This window comes from Carya illinoinensis, chromosome 12 (genome assembly GCF_018687715.1).
Source record: "Carya illinoinensis cultivar Pawnee chromosome 12, C.illinoinensisPawnee_v1, whole genome shotgun sequence".
Classification (NCBI taxonomy): Eukaryota; Viridiplantae; Streptophyta; class Magnoliopsida; order Fagales; family Juglandaceae; genus Carya; species Carya illinoinensis.
This window is the reverse complement of record NC_056763.1, coordinates 25,222,059-25,241,297: the sequence shown is the minus strand read 5'-3', so window position 1 is coordinate 25,241,297 and position 19,239 is coordinate 25,222,059. Positions and strand designations below refer to the sequence as shown.

At 35.6% G+C, this 19,239-nt stretch overlaps 2 protein-coding genes across 2 annotated transcripts; both read right to left on the bottom strand.

The window, feature by feature from the left end:
- Positions 1-135: 135 nt before the first annotated feature.
- Positions 136-8,170, bottom strand: LOC122289074 (serine/threonine-protein kinase BLUS1-like). The gene is made up of 21 exons (XM_043095995.1): positions 7,721-8,170; positions 6,872-7,126; positions 6,636-6,760; positions 6,440-6,484; positions 5,923-6,004; positions 5,730-5,798; positions 5,428-5,598; positions 5,282-5,347; positions 4,654-4,722; positions 4,490-4,570; positions 4,041-4,390; positions 3,768-3,904; positions 3,566-3,660; positions 3,405-3,452; positions 3,257-3,316; positions 2,583-2,684; positions 2,403-2,454; positions 2,264-2,319; positions 1,314-1,378; positions 1,182-1,233; positions 136-685 (listed from the first exon to the last, which is right to left on the bottom strand). The coding sequence occupies exons 1-21, from the start codon at positions 7,892-7,894 to the stop codon at positions 617-619; spliced, it is 2,223 nt and encodes a 740-aa protein (XP_042951929.1). The 5' UTR covers positions 7,895-8,170; the 3' UTR covers positions 136-616.
- Positions 8,171-16,453: 8,283 nt separating this feature from the next.
- LOC122289182 lies at positions 16,454-17,629 on the bottom strand. Its single transcript, XM_043096146.1, has one exon. The coding sequence runs from the start codon at positions 17,548-17,550 to the stop codon at positions 16,726-16,728; it is 825 nt and encodes a 274-aa protein (XP_042952080.1). The 5' UTR covers positions 17,551-17,629; the 3' UTR covers positions 16,454-16,725.
- Between the last annotated feature and the right edge of the window lie 1,610 nt (positions 17,630-19,239).

Below are 19,239 nucleotides of genomic sequence, written 5' to 3'. Positions count from 1 at the left end.
GAAATAAAAAACTAAAAAAAACGCAACTTGTATTAGAGGAACAGCAAGTGAGCAAACTTGGGTGGCACGGTAGCACTACCCATAATTGATTGCTCAATGCTTGCAACCAAACAAATACACGAAGCAGCAACAAGATAAAAAAGAACATACAAATACTATATTTATCGCCAAATTTACAAGCTCGTAAATCTATTTTACACAATAAGATTTGAATATTATAATTGAACATTGTAACTACGAAAACTTTAAATTATAAATAAGCACCCATGACTAGGGAGGAAGAAATGAAAAGGAAAAAGAATCAACTGCCAAATTCCAAACTACGACATGACATTGCCTTGCCGGAGAGGAGCTTGTGTCAATTTGAACAAGAGAAGAAGTTGTGCTCATCATATTTGGTGGCTGAAATCTTCAAAGAAGCTTATTAAACATGGTGGCAAAAGAGATCCAAACACATTGATTGCCACACTCGCTTCTACCATGGCCGTCAACAGCGAAGACAGTCCCTTTCTCGCACATCCAAAGAAGGTAGGCAAACACTTTTTGCATATGATTTACAGCTCTTGACTGGATATACTTGATTATTTTAGCTTACACTGACCAGAGATTTTGACTTTCAAAGATCCCCTTCCCTCCTGTCCCCATTTTCTTCCTGACCGGATACAGCACTTAGCTGTTGTTGCAACTGTTTGAGCAATAAAACCAGTAACGTAAGCTTAAACCGATTATAATAATTAATTCCTACATATACGCCGGAACACACCCTCCTCGTATGATTGTATCCACCTATGGGTAAAAACATAATAAAGGAGGGATACATGTAGAGCAAGCCCGAGAGGTAACATATCCATGTGTTATGTTAATCTACTAGCAATCCCAAGTCAACCATTCCTTTTTTATAAGTCCGCCAAACCATTCTTACCAAAGCCAACTAGTAAAATTTGTATTGATTTTTGTGTTTAAATAATGATTAGATGAAAAAGTTGAAAGTTTGAAATTGTAAATTGTTTTGTGTTTGAGTGATGTTTGAGAATGAAGTTATGAAAAATTTTGAATATTCTCATGTTTGCCAAACATGTTGTGAGAACTCCTTACTTGGCCCAACCCAAAGTCATAATAAATAACAGGTAATTCAAAAAAAAATAAGAGAACTACGTATAAAACCCCCTTGAGCTACTCACTTGCGTGTGTTTTAACTTTTCAGCGGTGAGCTCATCAGTCAAATTGATCATCCTGCACAAGTAAAAAATGAAAAGGAAGGGAAAAACATATATATATATATATATATTTCAGAAGTAATTATGATGACCAACCTAGCTTGAAGCTCTGAGATCTTGAAAAGTAGTAAACGCTCCCTCTCAGAAGCTGCTGCTTCAATCTGTCGTACAGATCAGAGAAAATGGAGAAGAATAACCAGGAAACGATTAATCATGACAGGACAGTCAAATTATCCTCAGTGACGAGCAAAGAAATCAAGCTATCTTTCTGGTATACATATATAACTCTATTTTTTCTAGAATTCAAAAGATAATGGAAGCTAGGTTCCATCTCTGCCTTCACATTGATAATTTTTGGCATCTACTACCACGCCTAACAAGTAATCAAATTTATCATCTTAAAGGGACCGACATGCAAAATAATCAGCAGAATGTTAATCCAGATATGATTACAAGCTCTGGTTACATTTGATGTAATTATGTCAGTCAACACAAAATCAAAAGATAAAAAGTGCCAGCTTTGATCCGCTCATGTCCTCATCTCCTTTTCAAACTTGGCCATGGGATTCTCATACAATAAATAATGGTTAGGTTGATTTTCAGCCTAAAAATTGAATTAGCAAACAAGTTTGATTTTCATGCTAAATTGTATGGAGATACTTTATGGAAGATCTTCTGAAGAAAACTCATACCATTGCTCTCCATTTAAATAATCAATTACCACTTATCACAACATATAAAAATAATCAATAATCACCCTATGGAATTTCAATTCGGTGAAGTCAGTCTCAGAACCTACACAATTATTTTTTCCTGTGTATAAAACTAAAAAGATGAAGACAAATAAGAATGGAACTTCCACATCTTAAATCTAATCACACAATTCTGGCCTGTACTAGTAGCTTAAAATCTACTAACAGCCAAAGCTAATAAAACCCAAGACCTTAGTACATTCAAAATAACCAGTTCTCTGCAAATTTCATTGATTCTTTTATAGTATGAAAATGGGTTCAGAGCAGTCTCCAACTAGACAGGAATATACTCACAATTCCATTGTTCTCTGAACTGCGTGGTAGGGGGGGCAACTTTCCGTTTTGAGAAGCTGAAATAAAATAAGAGTTCCTTAAAAAAAAGTTTGGTACTGCTTTTCCCATAACCACATATAATATGAAGTATCATACAAACCATCTGCTATCTCAGGAGGTTGCAAGCTATTCAACAAGTTCATAATAAGCTCCTGGCACACAATTAAAAATTCTAATCAACGCATTTGTGGACCAGAGATTAAAGTTCATCAAGGAAAAGAATCTTTTCGTAGTCAAAATCAAACATAAAATTCTGAACTCATTTTTAGATTGTTTTTACCTGTTGAATTGCAGTCTGCTGAGATAGATTCTGAAGGTGAGGCATAAGAAGTGATGCAGGTAAACTGCTGTTGCTAAACTCCTTTGGTGACTGATTAGCAGGCTGAAACAAAAGAGAATCACAATGTACCAATTTAAAGGGATAAATACTATCGAAGTGACATTATATGCGACTCAACATTCCAGGTATTCTACTTCTTGAAAGTTGGGAACAATTTCTCAACATAAAATCTGAACAGCTCAAAAGATAAAAACATGTGACAAAAAGTGATTAATTGTATCCACTTGTCTGTGCGTGCACATATATGGACATTATAATTTGGAAATTACACCACAATAAATCCAAAAATCTACAAACAGAAACATTTCTAAGGGTAGTTTAAGAAAATGTCTCGAGTATGTTTTTTCACTTTGGGACTCTCAAAATGGGAAATAAGACATAAATTGGCAGAGTGAAGAACTTATTAGTTGCCTAGTGTTGCATGCACCCATAGACATCAAACTTGTCTTTTTTCCTCTCAAAAAGAACAAAAGGAAATTAAAAAAATAGTGACTATTTTATCAGATTGATTGTGTTTTTAAGAAGTTGTACCAACAGAATCTTGCTTGTGATAAACAAAATAATTGTTAAATGAGTAATCAAACCATTTAAGATTGATAGGTCAGAATACAAACCATTTGTTTAGATTCAAACGTCCAATCACCAACACTAGCAGACTTTTTTAGTGGAGAACCCTAAAAACAACACAAACACAACATCAGGTGAGAAGTCAAAAACTGAAAAAAGTTCGATGAATTTTTTCAATCAAAATTGCCCACCTACCTGAGAAGAGTCAGAAGACCGACGTACAACTGTACTTAATGGAATATCCTAGGGCACATTTTTAAGTTAGTGACAGTCACATAATTAGGAGGGAGAGATGAAAATAGGGGAGAGAAAGGAAGTGGGTGAGGATAACAGAATGCCATCATTAGAAATGTTACCTTTACAAGATCTAAATTCTCTGATGTTACTGAAAATCGTCCCTTAATTTGCACCAGACTAGCCTTTGACTTGTCATCCAAAGAATCTCTAAATCCTATAAGAGAAAACAATTAATGCCACAAAATCTTTAAGCCTGTAGCAGTAGGAGCAGCAGTGACAACAGCAATGAAGATCTTTGATATATATTTCATAACTGATTACCTCCAGAAGGCTTTATTGGAGCTGATAAACTGTTTGCTGAAGCTCGGTTTGGAAGCATCAAAGGACCGCTAAAGCTTGGTGCCCGACGTACTTCACGGTAAGCTTTCTCAGTACGTGGTTGAATTTCATTCTCACTCCTGGTAATTGACTAACCATGAGCCACTTATCCAAACCACTAAATATATATCCGAATGACTAAACCAACAAGCAAATGAAGAAACAGAAGCTAATGATTTGTCTTCATGGAATAAATCACAATGGATCATTACAAACCTTTCCAAGCTTCGCCCTCTTTCTGATAATGAATGACTAAGCACAGTACTATGCATGAGGGGGCCACTCTGAGTTTGACGACTATTTGCCATTTGAGTTTTAGTCTTGGCCAGTAACAAGTCCTTTTCTGCCATAGATGATGATGCCTCAGTGCTTGAACCATTTTTCTTCGAACCGACTTTCTCTTCGCATCCAGATTCCAGTAAATCACTTCCCAAATTTTTTCCTTTACCGTTCAAGTGGTCAACATGCGGTAATTCTGCACCACTGTTTTGTCCTCTGTGCTCAGGCTGTGCCAATTCATTGTTTAAATTCAATTTTGCAAAATTGGGATGGCTATCAGTTGAATCCTGCCCATAAAGACAATAAAACACAAGTTCACTTAGGATAAAAATATTCAAAAGAAAAATTTGAATGATATGTATTTTGTGATTTAGAAAACTTCATACCTTCTTGCGAACCAAATATTTTATGCTTTCATCTTCTTCCCTCATCTCCGGTATATCATCATCATCATCATCATCTCGCACCTATCAAAATATATTTCATGTTACTAAGAAGATACCATCTCAATACTGAATATCAAGATAAATACTAAAAACCTGTTTCTTACCAATGATGCTTGTGCTTTTAAATCCTCAACATCAAAGTTCCAGGCACTAACTCCTCGCTGGTACTCACTCTGGTGGGAACAAGAAATTATCACTAAAGATAAGAAATAATCAAATTACTCATACATAAGTGAGAAAGTTTAGATATCTCCGACAGCGGAATGTAAGATCTTACCACATTATCTATATTGAAAAGCACCATTTTCCCAACTCATTAAGTTAATTCTAGCTTGAGGAAGAAATACACGTTATAACAGATATTAGCCTCTAGGATTTGAATTATAAAACTCCACAAAGAAAGAAACGAAGAAAAAAATTAGTTCTATTGTTAATAAGGTGCTAATAAGCAAAGTGCCAATAAGGTGCTAATATGCATCACCACAGGAAACATCTTCTATGAAAACCCCACCCTCTAATAGATGGTTTTCTTCATTTCAATTATTGGTACTCTCTTTCAGGAACAAGATTGCAATTTTACATTCCTCTACTATAATAAAGCAGCATCAATACTTCCGAAAAAATAGGAGGCGCTTGTCACTGATAGCTACTGAATCATGTTAATTGTCGTTCTTACCAATGGACAGATAATGGACAGATTATGAAAGAAACAAGAAAAATGTATCAAATGACCTGTGATATTGCCTCCTGTTCTGCAGAAGGCATTTTCTTTAGAGCTAGTTGTGCTGCATCTTTAAGCTGCAAACTTTTAACAAGTCCATCAGACAAGTGTGCCACAAAAAGCATGAAAGTTTCATCACAGCAGCATAACAGCAAACCTGGAGGGCTTTTACACGGTTCCAAAGGGGTGGCAAGTCAGCAAATAATTTCTTCACAGAAATTTCTGGAGGCTTTGCTTGCTTGAAAAATGAGTGTTTCAATAATTTCTCCACCGTTGGCCTCTTTGTTTGATCTTTCACCAGACACATTGCAACCATTTCTTTAAATAACTGATCACAACTGGAAATCCTCCAATTAGAATATTATTCAATAACAAAAAGGGAGTGAATGAGTGCAACCACCTAAGTGCAAAGCACATATTTATGTATTTTACCACTTTAGCCAGAAAGAACATCAGTACCTTAGAGAACTTTTTATCACGATCATAATCAAGACCAGGAGGGGCATTCTGTATGGTCATCAGGAGAACCTGTCGGAACAAAAATGGGTTGGATATATTTCAGATGTTTTGATAAAAACACTTCCAAGGAAGCCCTCAAAAGCTCATGCCTTATCTACTAATACAATCTTATTGAACCGTCATAATTCAGTACCTTCATTGGAGGATATTTAGAAAATGGTGCATGACCATGGGCCAACTCAAGTGCTGTTATACCAAACGACCAAATATCAGCCCTGCACAAGATTGATAAAAGCAGACAATGAAGTGTTAAGACAATATCTAAAACTGAAAATAGATCTAATTTTCTCAACCAATCATTTGGCACTTTATGCAAACAAATTTTCAACAACTATAGAAGAAAGAGATCCTATTTTCAAAAAAGATTAAAAGAAGAAGAAGAAGAAGAAGAAGAAGAAGAAGAAATTGTGATATACATCGAACCCCAATTCCGATCACAGAGGAACCAAGTTCAATGAACTGTCTATTACAAGGGCTACACATATGCATATGTACATATACTAGCAGCCTGCCTCAAGTCCCATGCCAAATGCAACCCTATCTGTGCCCAAGTGCAGTTGACCTAGAAAATACTATTCCCAATTTCCATACATAGCCCCCTCAAAGTCCTTCAATGTTTCTTTGGAGTTACAAGATAGAATAAGACTCACTTGGAATTGTATCCACTTCCTGGCTGCAGCACCTCTGGTGCCATCCTGGAAAGAAAAGATAAGTCGAAATCTCAAAACTGATGGATAAAACAAAAAAACTAGCATAACATACAGTAACTCCAATATATGTGTGTGTGTGTGTGTGTGCACGCGCATGCGCATGTGTAAAAGTAACTCCATTGACAAGATATCTTACCAGCATGGAGTCCCTACAAAAGTATTTCTTGAACGTTGTCTATCACCTGTATCAAACATGCAAGCTGATACACCAAAGTCGGCAAGCTTTACCATCCCATTACTATCAAGTAATATGTTTCCAGCCTGCAATCACCAATATCAAAACCAACACGCTTGAAACCGTCCAAACATAAATTTAAAAATAAGAAGACAGAAAATAACAGTAAATTAAGTTGAAGTTCCAGATCAACTGACCTTAACATCCCTATGAATATGTCCTTGTCGATGAAGGTACTCCAAAGCCTTCAAAGTTTCCTTAAGTATAGAACCAATAGCAGCTTCTTCAAACCCATCTGGATATGCTATCTTCATGAGGTGCAAACAAGAACCTTCTGCCATGAATGGCATGACCACCCAAAGGTTCCGTTCGACAACAAATGAACAATATGATCTAACAACATTTGGATGATCTATCAAACTCATTGTTTGAGCCTCCCTGCGTATGTCATCCTGCAAAATAAAACAACCCATTAACAAGTACAACGCCATTTAGAACAATCAGAAATTGACCCAAAAAGGAACTGACTAATTTCTAATAGATTACAAGGACTTAAAGTGACATAGAGAGACAGCCAAGTAAAATGATGAACGTCAGAAAGATTGGGAAAATTATGAAAAAGACGAGTTTTAGAACGAATATATATGCTTGCACTCCTGAAGATAAATAGATGTTTGCAATTGTCCTAAGAACTAATTACACAGCCCCTGAACAACCATAAGTTTCTCCCCCTACAATCACAATCTTCACGAAACTCAGCCACCACCTCTAAAAATCATACACACTCTCTAATTGCAATTTCACAGATCCAATTTTTCTCTATACTAGTATCCAATCTCGACATCCAGAAATTCACTTAGCCAAGAGTGAAATCGTTTTTTTTCCCCTAGCATGGCATTACTTCGCATCAGGCACGAACTGATTAAGTTCCAAAGCGCATACATCATTGGAAAATTTAAAGGTGAAGGTTGCTTTTGCCAAGTAAAAGAAAGATTCAAAAAAAAAAAAAAATAGCAAGGAGAGAGAGAGAGAGAGAGGAAGCTAACCAGATTGCTATTGCAGCGATCGAGATCCAAGCACTTGACGGCCACGACTTCGTTGAGCGGAAGATAGATTGCTCTGTAAACCGTAGCGGTCGCACCGTACCCAACCTCTTCAAGAAGCTTGTAGTCACTAGGATTCGCTGAATAAGCCCTCTGATTATCCCCCATCCTCCCCATGCCTCAACCAAAGCCGCTCGTGAAACCGCCTAAACTGATCGAAAACCGCTCTTGACCACCCTCGGAAAACCAGTCTCTCAATCTCTATGGCCCTGAGGATTCAGTAGTATTCACGGGATGTTTTGGTGCAGTACGGAGTCGTTGACCGCCATGAGAGGGAGGTAAATAGATAGAGAAAGATTGGACTCCTTGCTTGGGATGGGAGATGGAGCGAGCGAGCGAGCGAGCGAGAGAGGTGCGTTTGCTGACGTGTCGGAGTCTTGCTGAGTTGCTGGGTTATTTGTGATGTTGACACGAGGGTACGCCGTCACAAGGGACGGCTGGGACCCCCCTTTGCCGCGCCCTCTTATAACAACAATTGCAACGGAGTTCGGACCAAGAGCATTGACCATGACCATCGTAAGTTCCAAAAGGGGCTCAAAGTTGAGATTTTGTCTAAAGATAAAATTAATGAAGATATTAATTTATATTAAATTATTTATTTTAAAGTTAAAATAATAATATAATATTTTATATTTTAATAATTTTATCTTTAAATAATTTTATTTTAATATTTTGATTCTTTATATTAATTAATAATTTAATTTTTACTTAAAATTATTTTTTATATCAACCAAATTATCTAATATAATATAGTCTTATTTGTAAAAAATATTATAATATAACCTTGTTTATTAATGAAAGTTTTAAAAAGAATTTAATAAAACCTTAATAATTATTTGTGAATAAAATATAAATTTGATGGGTGAACCTTGACTCTCGAATTTTAGAAACTCTTTTAAAGTTATTGTGATTCAAAATCTAAACTAAATATTCTTAACTAATCCAATGCAAGTCATTTATACAAAATTTAGTTATATTTTAGATTTCACTGATTTTTGATTAATCTAATGTCAGTGCTCTAACAGAATGACCAATATTGAAATAAGTGATAAATGACTTGGGATATTTTAGACATGAGATATTTTTTTATTTTTAAGAAAAATGATAAAACAAGTTGCTTTTCGCAACAAATTATATAACACTAATTATAATTATATACGCCGCATTTTCATGTCATTTTCATTTTATTATATAACATATGATATATTTATCATTATTAAATAATAAAAAATTATCTAATGATGATAAATATGACATATCTTACACTGTAGAATGAAAATGAAATAATAGTATTCTCCATAAAAGAATTTTTATTATATAATTATGTTTTAAAATAAATGGTATTTTATAAAACATTTTATAAAAATAATATCACTAAAATATCTCCATTTTAAAATATTTGTTGTAAAATGTGTTATGAAATGTGTTGTAAAATGTGTTGTGAAATATATTATATGGGTATCATTAATTTTTTTAAAAAGATAATTTGGAAGTTCTTTTATTTAATATTTAGATTGCTTACATTTTTTTTTCTAAAGTGTGTGTACATATATATGTACGTATGTATATAAGATTTATCAGTTTGTAAGTTTCTTTCTTCAATTCTTTTTTAAGTCAAGTATTTATTTTTATTATTATTATGTATATAAAAATTAGAAATTTATCACGCGCTGTCTTATTGGAAATTTTAGTTTTCTATAACTTGGCATTAAAATTAGTCACCTAATGATCTCATTATAATTAATTACCTGTTAATCTATAACTTGGCATTGTTCATGCCATTCCAGTCAATAAAATGCTTATTCATTAGGTGACTAATTTTTGTGGACAATGCTAGGCCGCCCATGATCCCATCGTGTACAGATTTTTTTGGAAAATTGACCTCTTTATTTACCAGAGAAAAATTATATTGATCAGATATGTATAGAAAAAATTTTAGATGACAAGTCAATTATTGCATTTGAAATTCTACTAATATATAAAATTTATTTGTGACTGATATGGTCTTAATTACCGTTGTAGTTATTTACATATAAATAATCTAAAAGATAACACTGTTTAAAATAGAGAAAAAAAGAAGACTTAACCTCTAGAGTTTTATTATATACAAGTAAAATTGTGTACTAATCTACGTATCGATACTATTTTTGTGATACCCCGTTTTTACGTGTATTTTTACTGAAGGGTTGTTTTTAATTTGAATAATATATTGGTTTATTTATTTTAAATTAATGTGTTTTAATTGGTTTTTAATTTATTTGAGGTGGTGTTTAATTTATTTTAGTCGTTTTACGGTTTTTAATATCGTTTTCGGTGGATCTGTTTTTGGTTTCCGGAGTGAGGATTGGACCTCATTTATTTTCTTTTCTCTTTTTCTTTTTCTCTTTTCCTTTTTCTTTTTTTTTTCTTTTCTTCTTTTCTTCTTTTTTTTCTTCCTCTTTCCTTCCCGGTTTCTCTCTCCCCGCGCAGCACTCCTCTCTTTTCTCCTTCCCGTTGCCTCCACTTTGACCGGCCAGTTCTCCGCCATCCGGCCACCGTTTAGTGCACCGCCACCACCATTCTCTTCGCCTTCCACCAGAGATCATCCCCACCAATTTTCAGAGCTATCGGACCAGCCGTTAGCCTTCGAGAGCCGCCGGAAGTCGCTGCACCTACTCTGTTTTTGCCCCTGTCGCCGGTTGCTTTCGTAGCCCAGAACTGCCGCTCTCCGGCGGCGTGGCCTACACCACCCACCCAGTTTTCTTCCCCTCTCACCGGTGAACATCCCCACCAAGTTTCACCTTCATCCGAGCCACCGTTAGCCGCCACGAGCTCCTCCAAGCCATACGGTTTTTCACCGTTTCCGGTGCCGTCGCACCACCTCCGGCCACCATCTTTTCACAGCTTCTTCCCCTACCTCTTGCCGACCTAAACCACCCATTTTCGGCCTTGATCCGTTGCCGGAGCAGCTCCCACGAGCTCAACTCCGTTCAGCCCCTTTTTGGCCTTCGACCGCCATTTCCACCACCACCCACGGCCAAAACTCATTTCCCTTAGCTTCATAAATATCTCAAGGCCATTCCCTATCAATCCCGAGCTTTGGTTTGTCCCCGTTCAAAAATGGGTAATTTATTACCCACGACAACAGTGTAAATTACACTGTTACGTTACTTTTTCTCTGCCGTTTGCAACGCCGGGTGTTTTCTAAAATTACCGTATAGCGCTGTAAGTATTTTCCAAACCCTATTTTCAGATTTTAATATATATTGCTCATTCAATTATTTACTGCTGTTGGTTGTTGATTCCGGACTGAGTCCGAGGAGTTTCGGGGGTCGGATGGATGGAGGACGGAGTTGCCTGTTTATTTGATTTATGATTGTTGGATTATTTTATTATGCATTGTTATGGCATTACATGGTGCATGCACGTGTGTTTGTGGATTTATGTGAAAAGCCTGTGTATTGGCATAAGTGTATTGCGGGTGCGTGTGTATCACGAGCCCAAGTCGGGATGGGTTATTATCTCGGTGGAGCTCATCTGGTCACTCGGGAGCGGAATAAACTGAGTGATGTCCCCTGAGTTGTCGAGAGCGATGACGGGAGCGGGGCTAGGGGATGCTTGGCTACGAACGCGCCGGGCGCGGAACCGGGCATCGCCCTACTCACCGACTCCGTGGCTCTTTGCTGGCGAGGGCTAGAGGATGCTTGGCTACGAACGCGCTGGGCGCGGAACTGGGCATCGCTCGTTAGGTGTCACATGCGTGGTGGTACTCTACGGTGTGACACTGGAGCCAGGGTGTGCAGATGACCCCTAGGGGAGGTCATGGTGTATACGGTTAAAATTGGATAATGGTCTTTGAGGCCAAATGGGACTTTTGGCGTGGGCCAGATGGACTTCTGGCGAGATATTGGGCCAAATGGACTTCTGGGATGGGTTATTATCTCGGTGGAGCTCCTCTGGTCACTCGGGAGCGGAATAAACTGAGTGATGTCCCCTGAGTTGTCGAGAGCGATGACGGGAGCGGGGCTAGGGGATGCTTGGCTACGAACGCGCCGGGCGCTGAACCGGGCATCGCCCTACTCACCGACTCCGTGGCTTTTTGCTGGCGAGGGCTAGAGGATGCTTGGCTACGAACGCGCGGGGCGCGGAACTGGGCATCGCTCGTTAGGTGTCACATGCGTGGTGGTACTCTACGGTGTGACACTGGAGCCAGGGTGTGCAGATGACCCCTAGGGGAGGTCATGGTGTATACGATTAAAATTGGATAATGGTCTTTGAGGCCAAATGGGACTTTTGGCGTGGGCCAGATGGACTTCTGGCGAGATATTGGGCCGGATGAACTTCTGGCGAGATATTGGGCCAAATGGACTTTTGGCGGCCAAATGTGACTTTTGGCGTGTTTTTCGGAAAGGATATGTTTTTGGGCCAAATGGGATTTTTGGCGTGTGTAGAAAAAAATTATGTTTTATGGGCTTTGTGCATTGGGCATGTTTCATGCATATTGTTTGAGTCCTATGTGTTTTTATCTGGTAGCGTTTGGGTTTACTTACCTGCGAAACCAATGGTTCCGTAGCTTTTGGTGCAGGTGATGAGGATGAGGAGGAGGAGGCTGAGCTCGAGGATGCGGCTCCGCCGGGTTGCTGATGATATGTTTTATATTTGTTTAAAACTGTATTTGGGTTTTTGTAATATTTTAGTTACGTATGTTTTAAACAAATTGTATTACATTAAGAAAAAAAATTTTGGTACTTAGTTATATGACTTTCGTTATCCGCTGCGTTTCCTTTTGCACATTTGTTGCCTTTGCACACACTTGGCACCCGTCGATGGGATGGTGACCCGGGTTGTCACCATCCGGACGTTTCGTTTTCCCCGTGTTCGGGCGTGAGGATTTGGGGGCGTCACAATTTTTTTATACTTAAAATTTAAATTAGTATTTTTTTCAATAAAATCTATTTTTTGACCAATCATATTAGATTAATGTACATATTAGTATATAATTATACTTGCAATTGAATTTTTCCTGACTTCTATAGGCAAATTGTATAAGATATTATATTTTTTTATTATTATTTAACTAAACAAAAAAACAATAATAAAAGCAAAACTATAAATATAAAAAGATAAATTACAGTTTAGATCTACTCATGAGTCATATTCCACCCATCATGTATAGTCGATTGTGCTTTTAGTGTATTTTTAGGTACTGTTTGACCATTAAGAATTCTCATTTCAAATATAAAATTCTCATATCATCATTACAACTTTTTTAAATATTTATATAAAATATAATAAATAATTTAATTTTTTTAAATTTTAAAATTCAAAATTGTTATATGAGAAATATCAATAGTCAGGCAGAATATTTTTATATATATTTTTAAAAAATATACACATTTATTAATAATTATTTTCTTTATTATTATAGAAATAAAAATTAAAACATGAACGGTAAAACTGAGTGGATGCAATCTCACGTACTACTTTAGATTTTTTATTTTTATTTAAAATAATCTTTCAGAAGAAAATTAAGGACAGGTTGACAGTCGATCAAAAATGAAAGGCAGGTTGACCAACCGGCAAGAATTGTCCATCTTGGGAAGAGCGAGCGCGTCGATGATTACCGTCTGCTGCATTTGAATGTTGAGGCAAACTGAAATAAATTAAATTTTTCTACGAATAATAATGAATTAATATGATAAAAGTGAGTTTTATATAATTTATATAAGATAAATTTAGATGTATTTAGGTATTAATATGATTTAAATTTATTTATAAAAAATTATAAATCTCGCGTATAAAAAAATGTTGAGTTGAAAAAAGTCGTAAGTCTCACAAGTAAGAAAGTGTTGAATTAAGATGATTTAATAATTTGAGAGTTGTGTATTTAATTGTTAAACTCAATTTAAAATTAGATTTAATTGAATTGATTTCAGTACACTCTAACAATCAAACGGTGCCTTAGTTTCATTAAGTTCTTGTTTGGATTCATCATATGGTTTTAAATGAAAATTTAAAATTGAATAAAATATTATTAAAATATTATTGTTATAGAATTTGAAAAAATTGAATTGAGATTTAAAAAAATTGAACTGTTTATTATATTTTATATAAAAATTAAAAAAATTTATAATGATCAGAGGAGATGAAATGAAACACTCTTTGAATGCAAACTAGTCCTAAAAAAAATGAAAAAAGATTGAGAAAGTTGCAGGCTGGTTCATTGACAACTTTGATTGATTAAGTATGTGGATGTAGAAAGTATTTAATTTGATTTGGGGGAGACGAATGCAATCACCAAAATCTGGATACAATTTATTGAACATTCACCATGCGAAAATGGGATTTGGAGGAGACGAACTGATGGACAAAATCCGGTTACAATTTCTTTCCTCCCGTCGTTCGTGTTTTTCCTTTTTCTGTTTTTTTAATATAATATAAATGCTGATGTGGTGGGAAACGGGGTGGGCAAGGGTGCACCAATTTGTCTGTAGGAAGAAGAATTGTCATAGGTTTGTTTGTTTGTGAATTTTGTAACTCATAATTTTTATACATTATATATATATATATTTAAAACAAAGTATTTTATATATATATAGTGTGCAGTAGGCCTGTGCAATGACCTGCCCAAGCACTATTTCGGCCCGATCTGAGGTGACCCACAACCTAGAGGCATCAGAAACACTTCGAGCTGACCCAAACCAATTCAGGTCGGCCAAAACTAGCGGTTTTTTATTTTTTTTTCCTCCCTGCTTCTTGCCTTTCTCACATTGCTAATCCATCCACTGGACCACTACATGAAATCCTGCCATCCAAAACAATAAACATTTTTTTTTCATCCACAACATTATATTCAATAATTTATTGCTCATACTCAACCCAAATCCCAAGCTTCAAAGCTCTTGGGGTTTCCCTATTTTGCCGTATCTTTGTTTTCATAAAGTAAAAAGAGTTTCATTCAAACGACCATAATCACTAGATGGTTATTGCGGCTTATTTCTACATTATGCTCATCAAGTGTTTTAAAAAAATGAGAAATCAAGACCGAGTGCTTAAATTAGTTCAAAATACAAACCTTTGTCATTCATACGATCTATTGGAGAAACATAACAAAATGAATAAAAACAAGGCTCAAAATCGTCTGAGTTCAACAAAGAAAGAATCAAACCTAGATTACTAAGCAAACATGAAATAAAACTAACAGTCCAATGAATCAAAACCCTAAATAAAACTAATACAACGGAAGATTAGCAACAATGAAATATTGGAAGGGCAGAGAAGGTGAAGATAGAGAATTTTGGAGCATGAGAAACATAACATACCTCACCAAATCAACTTGATCTTGGAGTTGCAGCCAAACGTTAATGGCAAACAGCAACAAAGAACGACAATAGAGAACACCACTGGCAAGGATTTCTGCAGGCAGCTGAAGTGTTTGCTTGGAGTACTCGGTTGCTTGGAGGTGCGATGGAGGAGAGAGAAAGATTATGTTGCTTGGAGGCACGATCAGAGAGAGAGAGAAAGAGAGAGAGACTCGATTTATGCAGACGTGATTGAGGAGGGAGAGAGAAAGAGAAAGAGGTTTACGTTTGGATGTTTGGTATGGACGATAGAGTCTCGGGCTGCTGTTTCGGCCATTAAACAGCGGGTTAGATGGTTTCCAACCTGTTGTCCAGTTCACCAACATTTAACAGGTGGGGTCGAATGGATTTATCGAGTGAGTGTGGGTTGTTAATTTTTTTTAACAGACATTGTGTGTAGTATGAAAATGATAAGTAAAATTATTTATAGTGAAAATAAGGCAAGGATATGACTGGTCGCCTAATCATTTTTCATAGATAAATAGTAGGACTCTTATGTCCCATTTGAACGTTGAACTGAATTAAATTCTTTATGAATGGTAATTAGTTGAGATGGTAAAATAAGTTTTGTGGAGTCTACCTAAAATGCGTTTAGATATATTTGGAAGTTAAGATGTATTTAGATGTATTTATGAGAAGTTAAAAAATGTTATAAGTTTTGCATGTAAAAAGATGTTGTGTTAAAAAAGTTGTAGATCCATGTGTAAATAAATTTTGAATTGAGATGAATTTAATAATTTGAGAGTTAATATTTGAATGTTAAACTCAAATTAAAATTAAACTGAATTGAGTTTATATCAGTCGAGTCTAAATTACAAACAAAGCCTTAAATAATGTTTTCCTTGATTCAATGAATGATGAATCTAAGCACCATATTAGTTTGGATGGCGTAGATCGTCGATCTCTTAATGTATTTTTTAGAAAAAAAATAATCCATGCAAGATAATATCGGATAAGTAATCCTAGAGACAAATCTTAAATATATAAATTTTGTACAAATCTTCTATAAAAAAAAGAGTTTTATTATAAGTACAATTACGCACTAATCTGTATACCAATACTAATTTATTCATACTTAAAATTTAAATTAACACTATTTTTAATAAAATTTACTTTTTGACTAATCACATCATATTGGTACACAGATTAATGCACAATTGTGCTTGCAATTAAATTTTTTTAAAAAAAATTAGGGTCCATCATACAAAAGTAATTTTTTTAATAGTAAAATCTACAATTTTATATAAAAATAAAACATGTATTACCCCAATAGTTATGCCAATTTGGATTATCTAGGCTAAGTTGGCAAACTATGTGATAAGAAAAAGCGAGCTGATTTAAGTATCAAGATGGATCATTATCCTATACAGTGACAAGTTTATCCTTATCGTAGTTCTCATAAATGTGATAGCAAGTCATACAAAATAATTTGTTAAAAAAAAAAAAAAAAAAAGGCAGACTCTGCTGCAACCGTGCAACGGTTAAGAATTTATGAACGTGTTCATGTTTCTCTAAATTTTGCAAAATAAACTCATGATTTTTTACATTACCGATCAGAGAGACTTGAAAAAAAAAAAAAAAAAATGAAAAACTTCGATTAAAAGAGCCTCAAAGTATTTTCCTGCGTCTGAAGTTGATGAGAGAAGCATTAGAAACCAAGAAGCCAACCCCCAAACACATTACCCAAATCCCCACATCAACCGCCCATCTCACTCCTTCCATTTCCATCTCCATCTCCATATCCGTACTATCTTCTTCATCTCGGTCCTCCCCTGCCCCAGTATCTCTACCGTCCGATCCACTCTCCATTTCTTCCCCACACGAACAACAGCAGCGGCCGTCCGATTCAGCAGTATCCTCCTCCTCCTCCTCCTCCTCCTCCTCTCTTCCCTCTGGAATCTCCTCCAACACTCCACAAACCCTGCTGTTATGCTTCCTCCTCCAGCTCCTTCTCCTCACCGCCATATCCACCCTCTCTTTCATCGCCACGTGCCCTTCCACTGCCACGCAAACCTCCGCCTCCGAAACTGAAACCTCGCTTTCCATCTTGCACTTGCACTCCAATGTCCACTCGTCGCCCTCGTCTTTTCTGAAAATCCCCTTTAAAACCTTCTCCTCTCTTAGGTAAACCTCGAACTGCACCCCTTCGCCAGCCCCAACTCTTTCCCTGCTCCCGAACACCACTTCCCCCTCCCTCGTCTTTGCTGCAACGACCCGGTGCAGAGTGACGAAGGCGGGTGAATCCGGCTTTATATTCGACCCGTCGACGTCGAGCGAGTTCTCGTTGATGCGTGGGAGGTAGAGTAGAGTGATTGATTCGGGCAACGGTTTCTGATCATTTAGACCCGAAAACCGGACGAAGAACGCTCTGATTCTCAGGCGAGAATCTCGACCGGCGGATCGATAACCGTGAAAGTCAGTCGACCTACACATCTTCTTGATGAGGAAGAGAGAAAACAAACGGTTAATATAGTGTGGGGATAGAGAGAGAGAGAGCACGCGGCTATGGCAAGTTGGAGCTCTTGGCTTTGGAATCGGGGTCTGAAATCTGAATCGAGGGGCGGGAGAGCACGCGGTTTCTCTATGCCGACGTGGACAAAATAACAAAACAACGATGTTTTGTTCAGGTCGTTTGGGAGTTTGACCTACACATCCTCTTTACCGTCACGCAAAATTCTGTGCGCCACGGACCGCGGCACACCGTGGATTTGGGAGTTTGACTGAATGCCGCGGATTATGGACCTTGCAAAATTCAATTTGAAAACCGGCGTTCAAAGAACGCATAGACATCTGATCCATGTGGATGGATGGGTCCCATAAAAGTGAACTTTTTCATTATGTTTTTTTTTTCCATCGAGTAGTATAGGTTATTAGGTCTGACGTATTTTTTAAAATTTTAAATATACAAATCTTATCGTAAAAGAATTAATTTTTTATAAAATAATATTTTAGCACAAAATAATTATATAAAAATAAATTTATAAATTAATGTAACTTGATACCGTATATAAGATTATAAAATTATTTTAAATATAAAATAAATATAACGCATCACGTGAAGTTACGTCAATTTTTTATTTTACTTTTATATAATCTCTATATCTCTATAATAATTCTTTTTTTTTTTAAATATAAGTCTCATTTTTTTCTATTTTTTCATATAAAATACGTAGAATTTGTATAGTCTAAAACTATATTAATTGTTTATTTATATATAATGAATCATAGTACTTCTTTTCTAAGGATCCAAAACTTATACCCTAGATATGTACAAATCAATTTCATTTTGTTATTATATTTGTTTTTCTTGTTTTAAGTCTGCTTTTCCTAAAAGAATTGACTGCTGTTTGGGCATGCAGTATGGAAAAGGAAATTCTCCAATGAGTTTCGAAGGGAAGAAACTTAAATACCAACTATTTTGAATAATGTATATAATCGTAGAATATATAAATATCGTACAATCGTTTTAAAAAATAATAAAATATATATTATTAAAAAATTAATTTTTTTGATATAAATTTTACTCATTTTTTTTTAAAGATTGCACGATATATATACATTTCACGATTGAAAATATCATTTATCATAATAAGTATAATTATCACGTTGCAATTCATTACACAAAAATAAACAGAATGCATAAATTTTTTGATATTTATTGAAATCGAAGAATCTAAATTGGAGAGAAATAATATTATAAGATTTACACACTGTATTTTTAATGTAGACCCTAAAACATTGACAATAAATTCTAAAACAACATCATTAATTAACAATGGCTATCTCGATATATATATATATATATAAAGAGAGTAGAACCTTGACGAATATAAAAGATATAATTTTTCATTTCTATATATATATTTATATTTATTTTGTATCGCTCAAGTGGGAATAGATATTTGTCTATATATATTCTATGTCTTTTTTTTTTTTTTTAAACAAAATATATATTCTATGTCTTGAAGGAAGGCAAATGAGGTCATCGGGCACGTCCAATATATGTAACTTGTCACTTTTTGTGCCTCGCGTGACAATTAAACCAATATGAGATCAGTATTGGTTTTGAGTTCCACATTTAAAGGGAAATAGGAAAAAAAAAAAAAAAAAAAGGAACATGAT

Excerpts from the sequence above, each read along its gene's own strand:
- LOC122289074 (XM_043095995.1), bottom strand. The coding sequence starts at position 7,894 with ATGGGGAGGATGGGGGATAATCAGAGGGCTTATTCAGCGAATCCTAGT. Across the intron at positions 6,005-6,439 it reads GGAAGTGGATACAATTCCAA|GGCTGATATTTGGTCGTTTG; the intron begins GTGAGTCTTATT and ends AATCTTGTGCAG. Across the intron at positions 2,455-2,582 it reads AGCAGACTGCAATTCAACAG|GAGCTTATTATGAACTTGTT; the intron begins GTAAAAACAATC and ends ATTGTGTGCCAG.
- LOC122289182 (XM_043096146.1), bottom strand. The coding sequence starts at position 17,550 with ATGTGTAGGTCGACTGACTTTCACGGTTATCGATCCGCCGGTCGAGAT.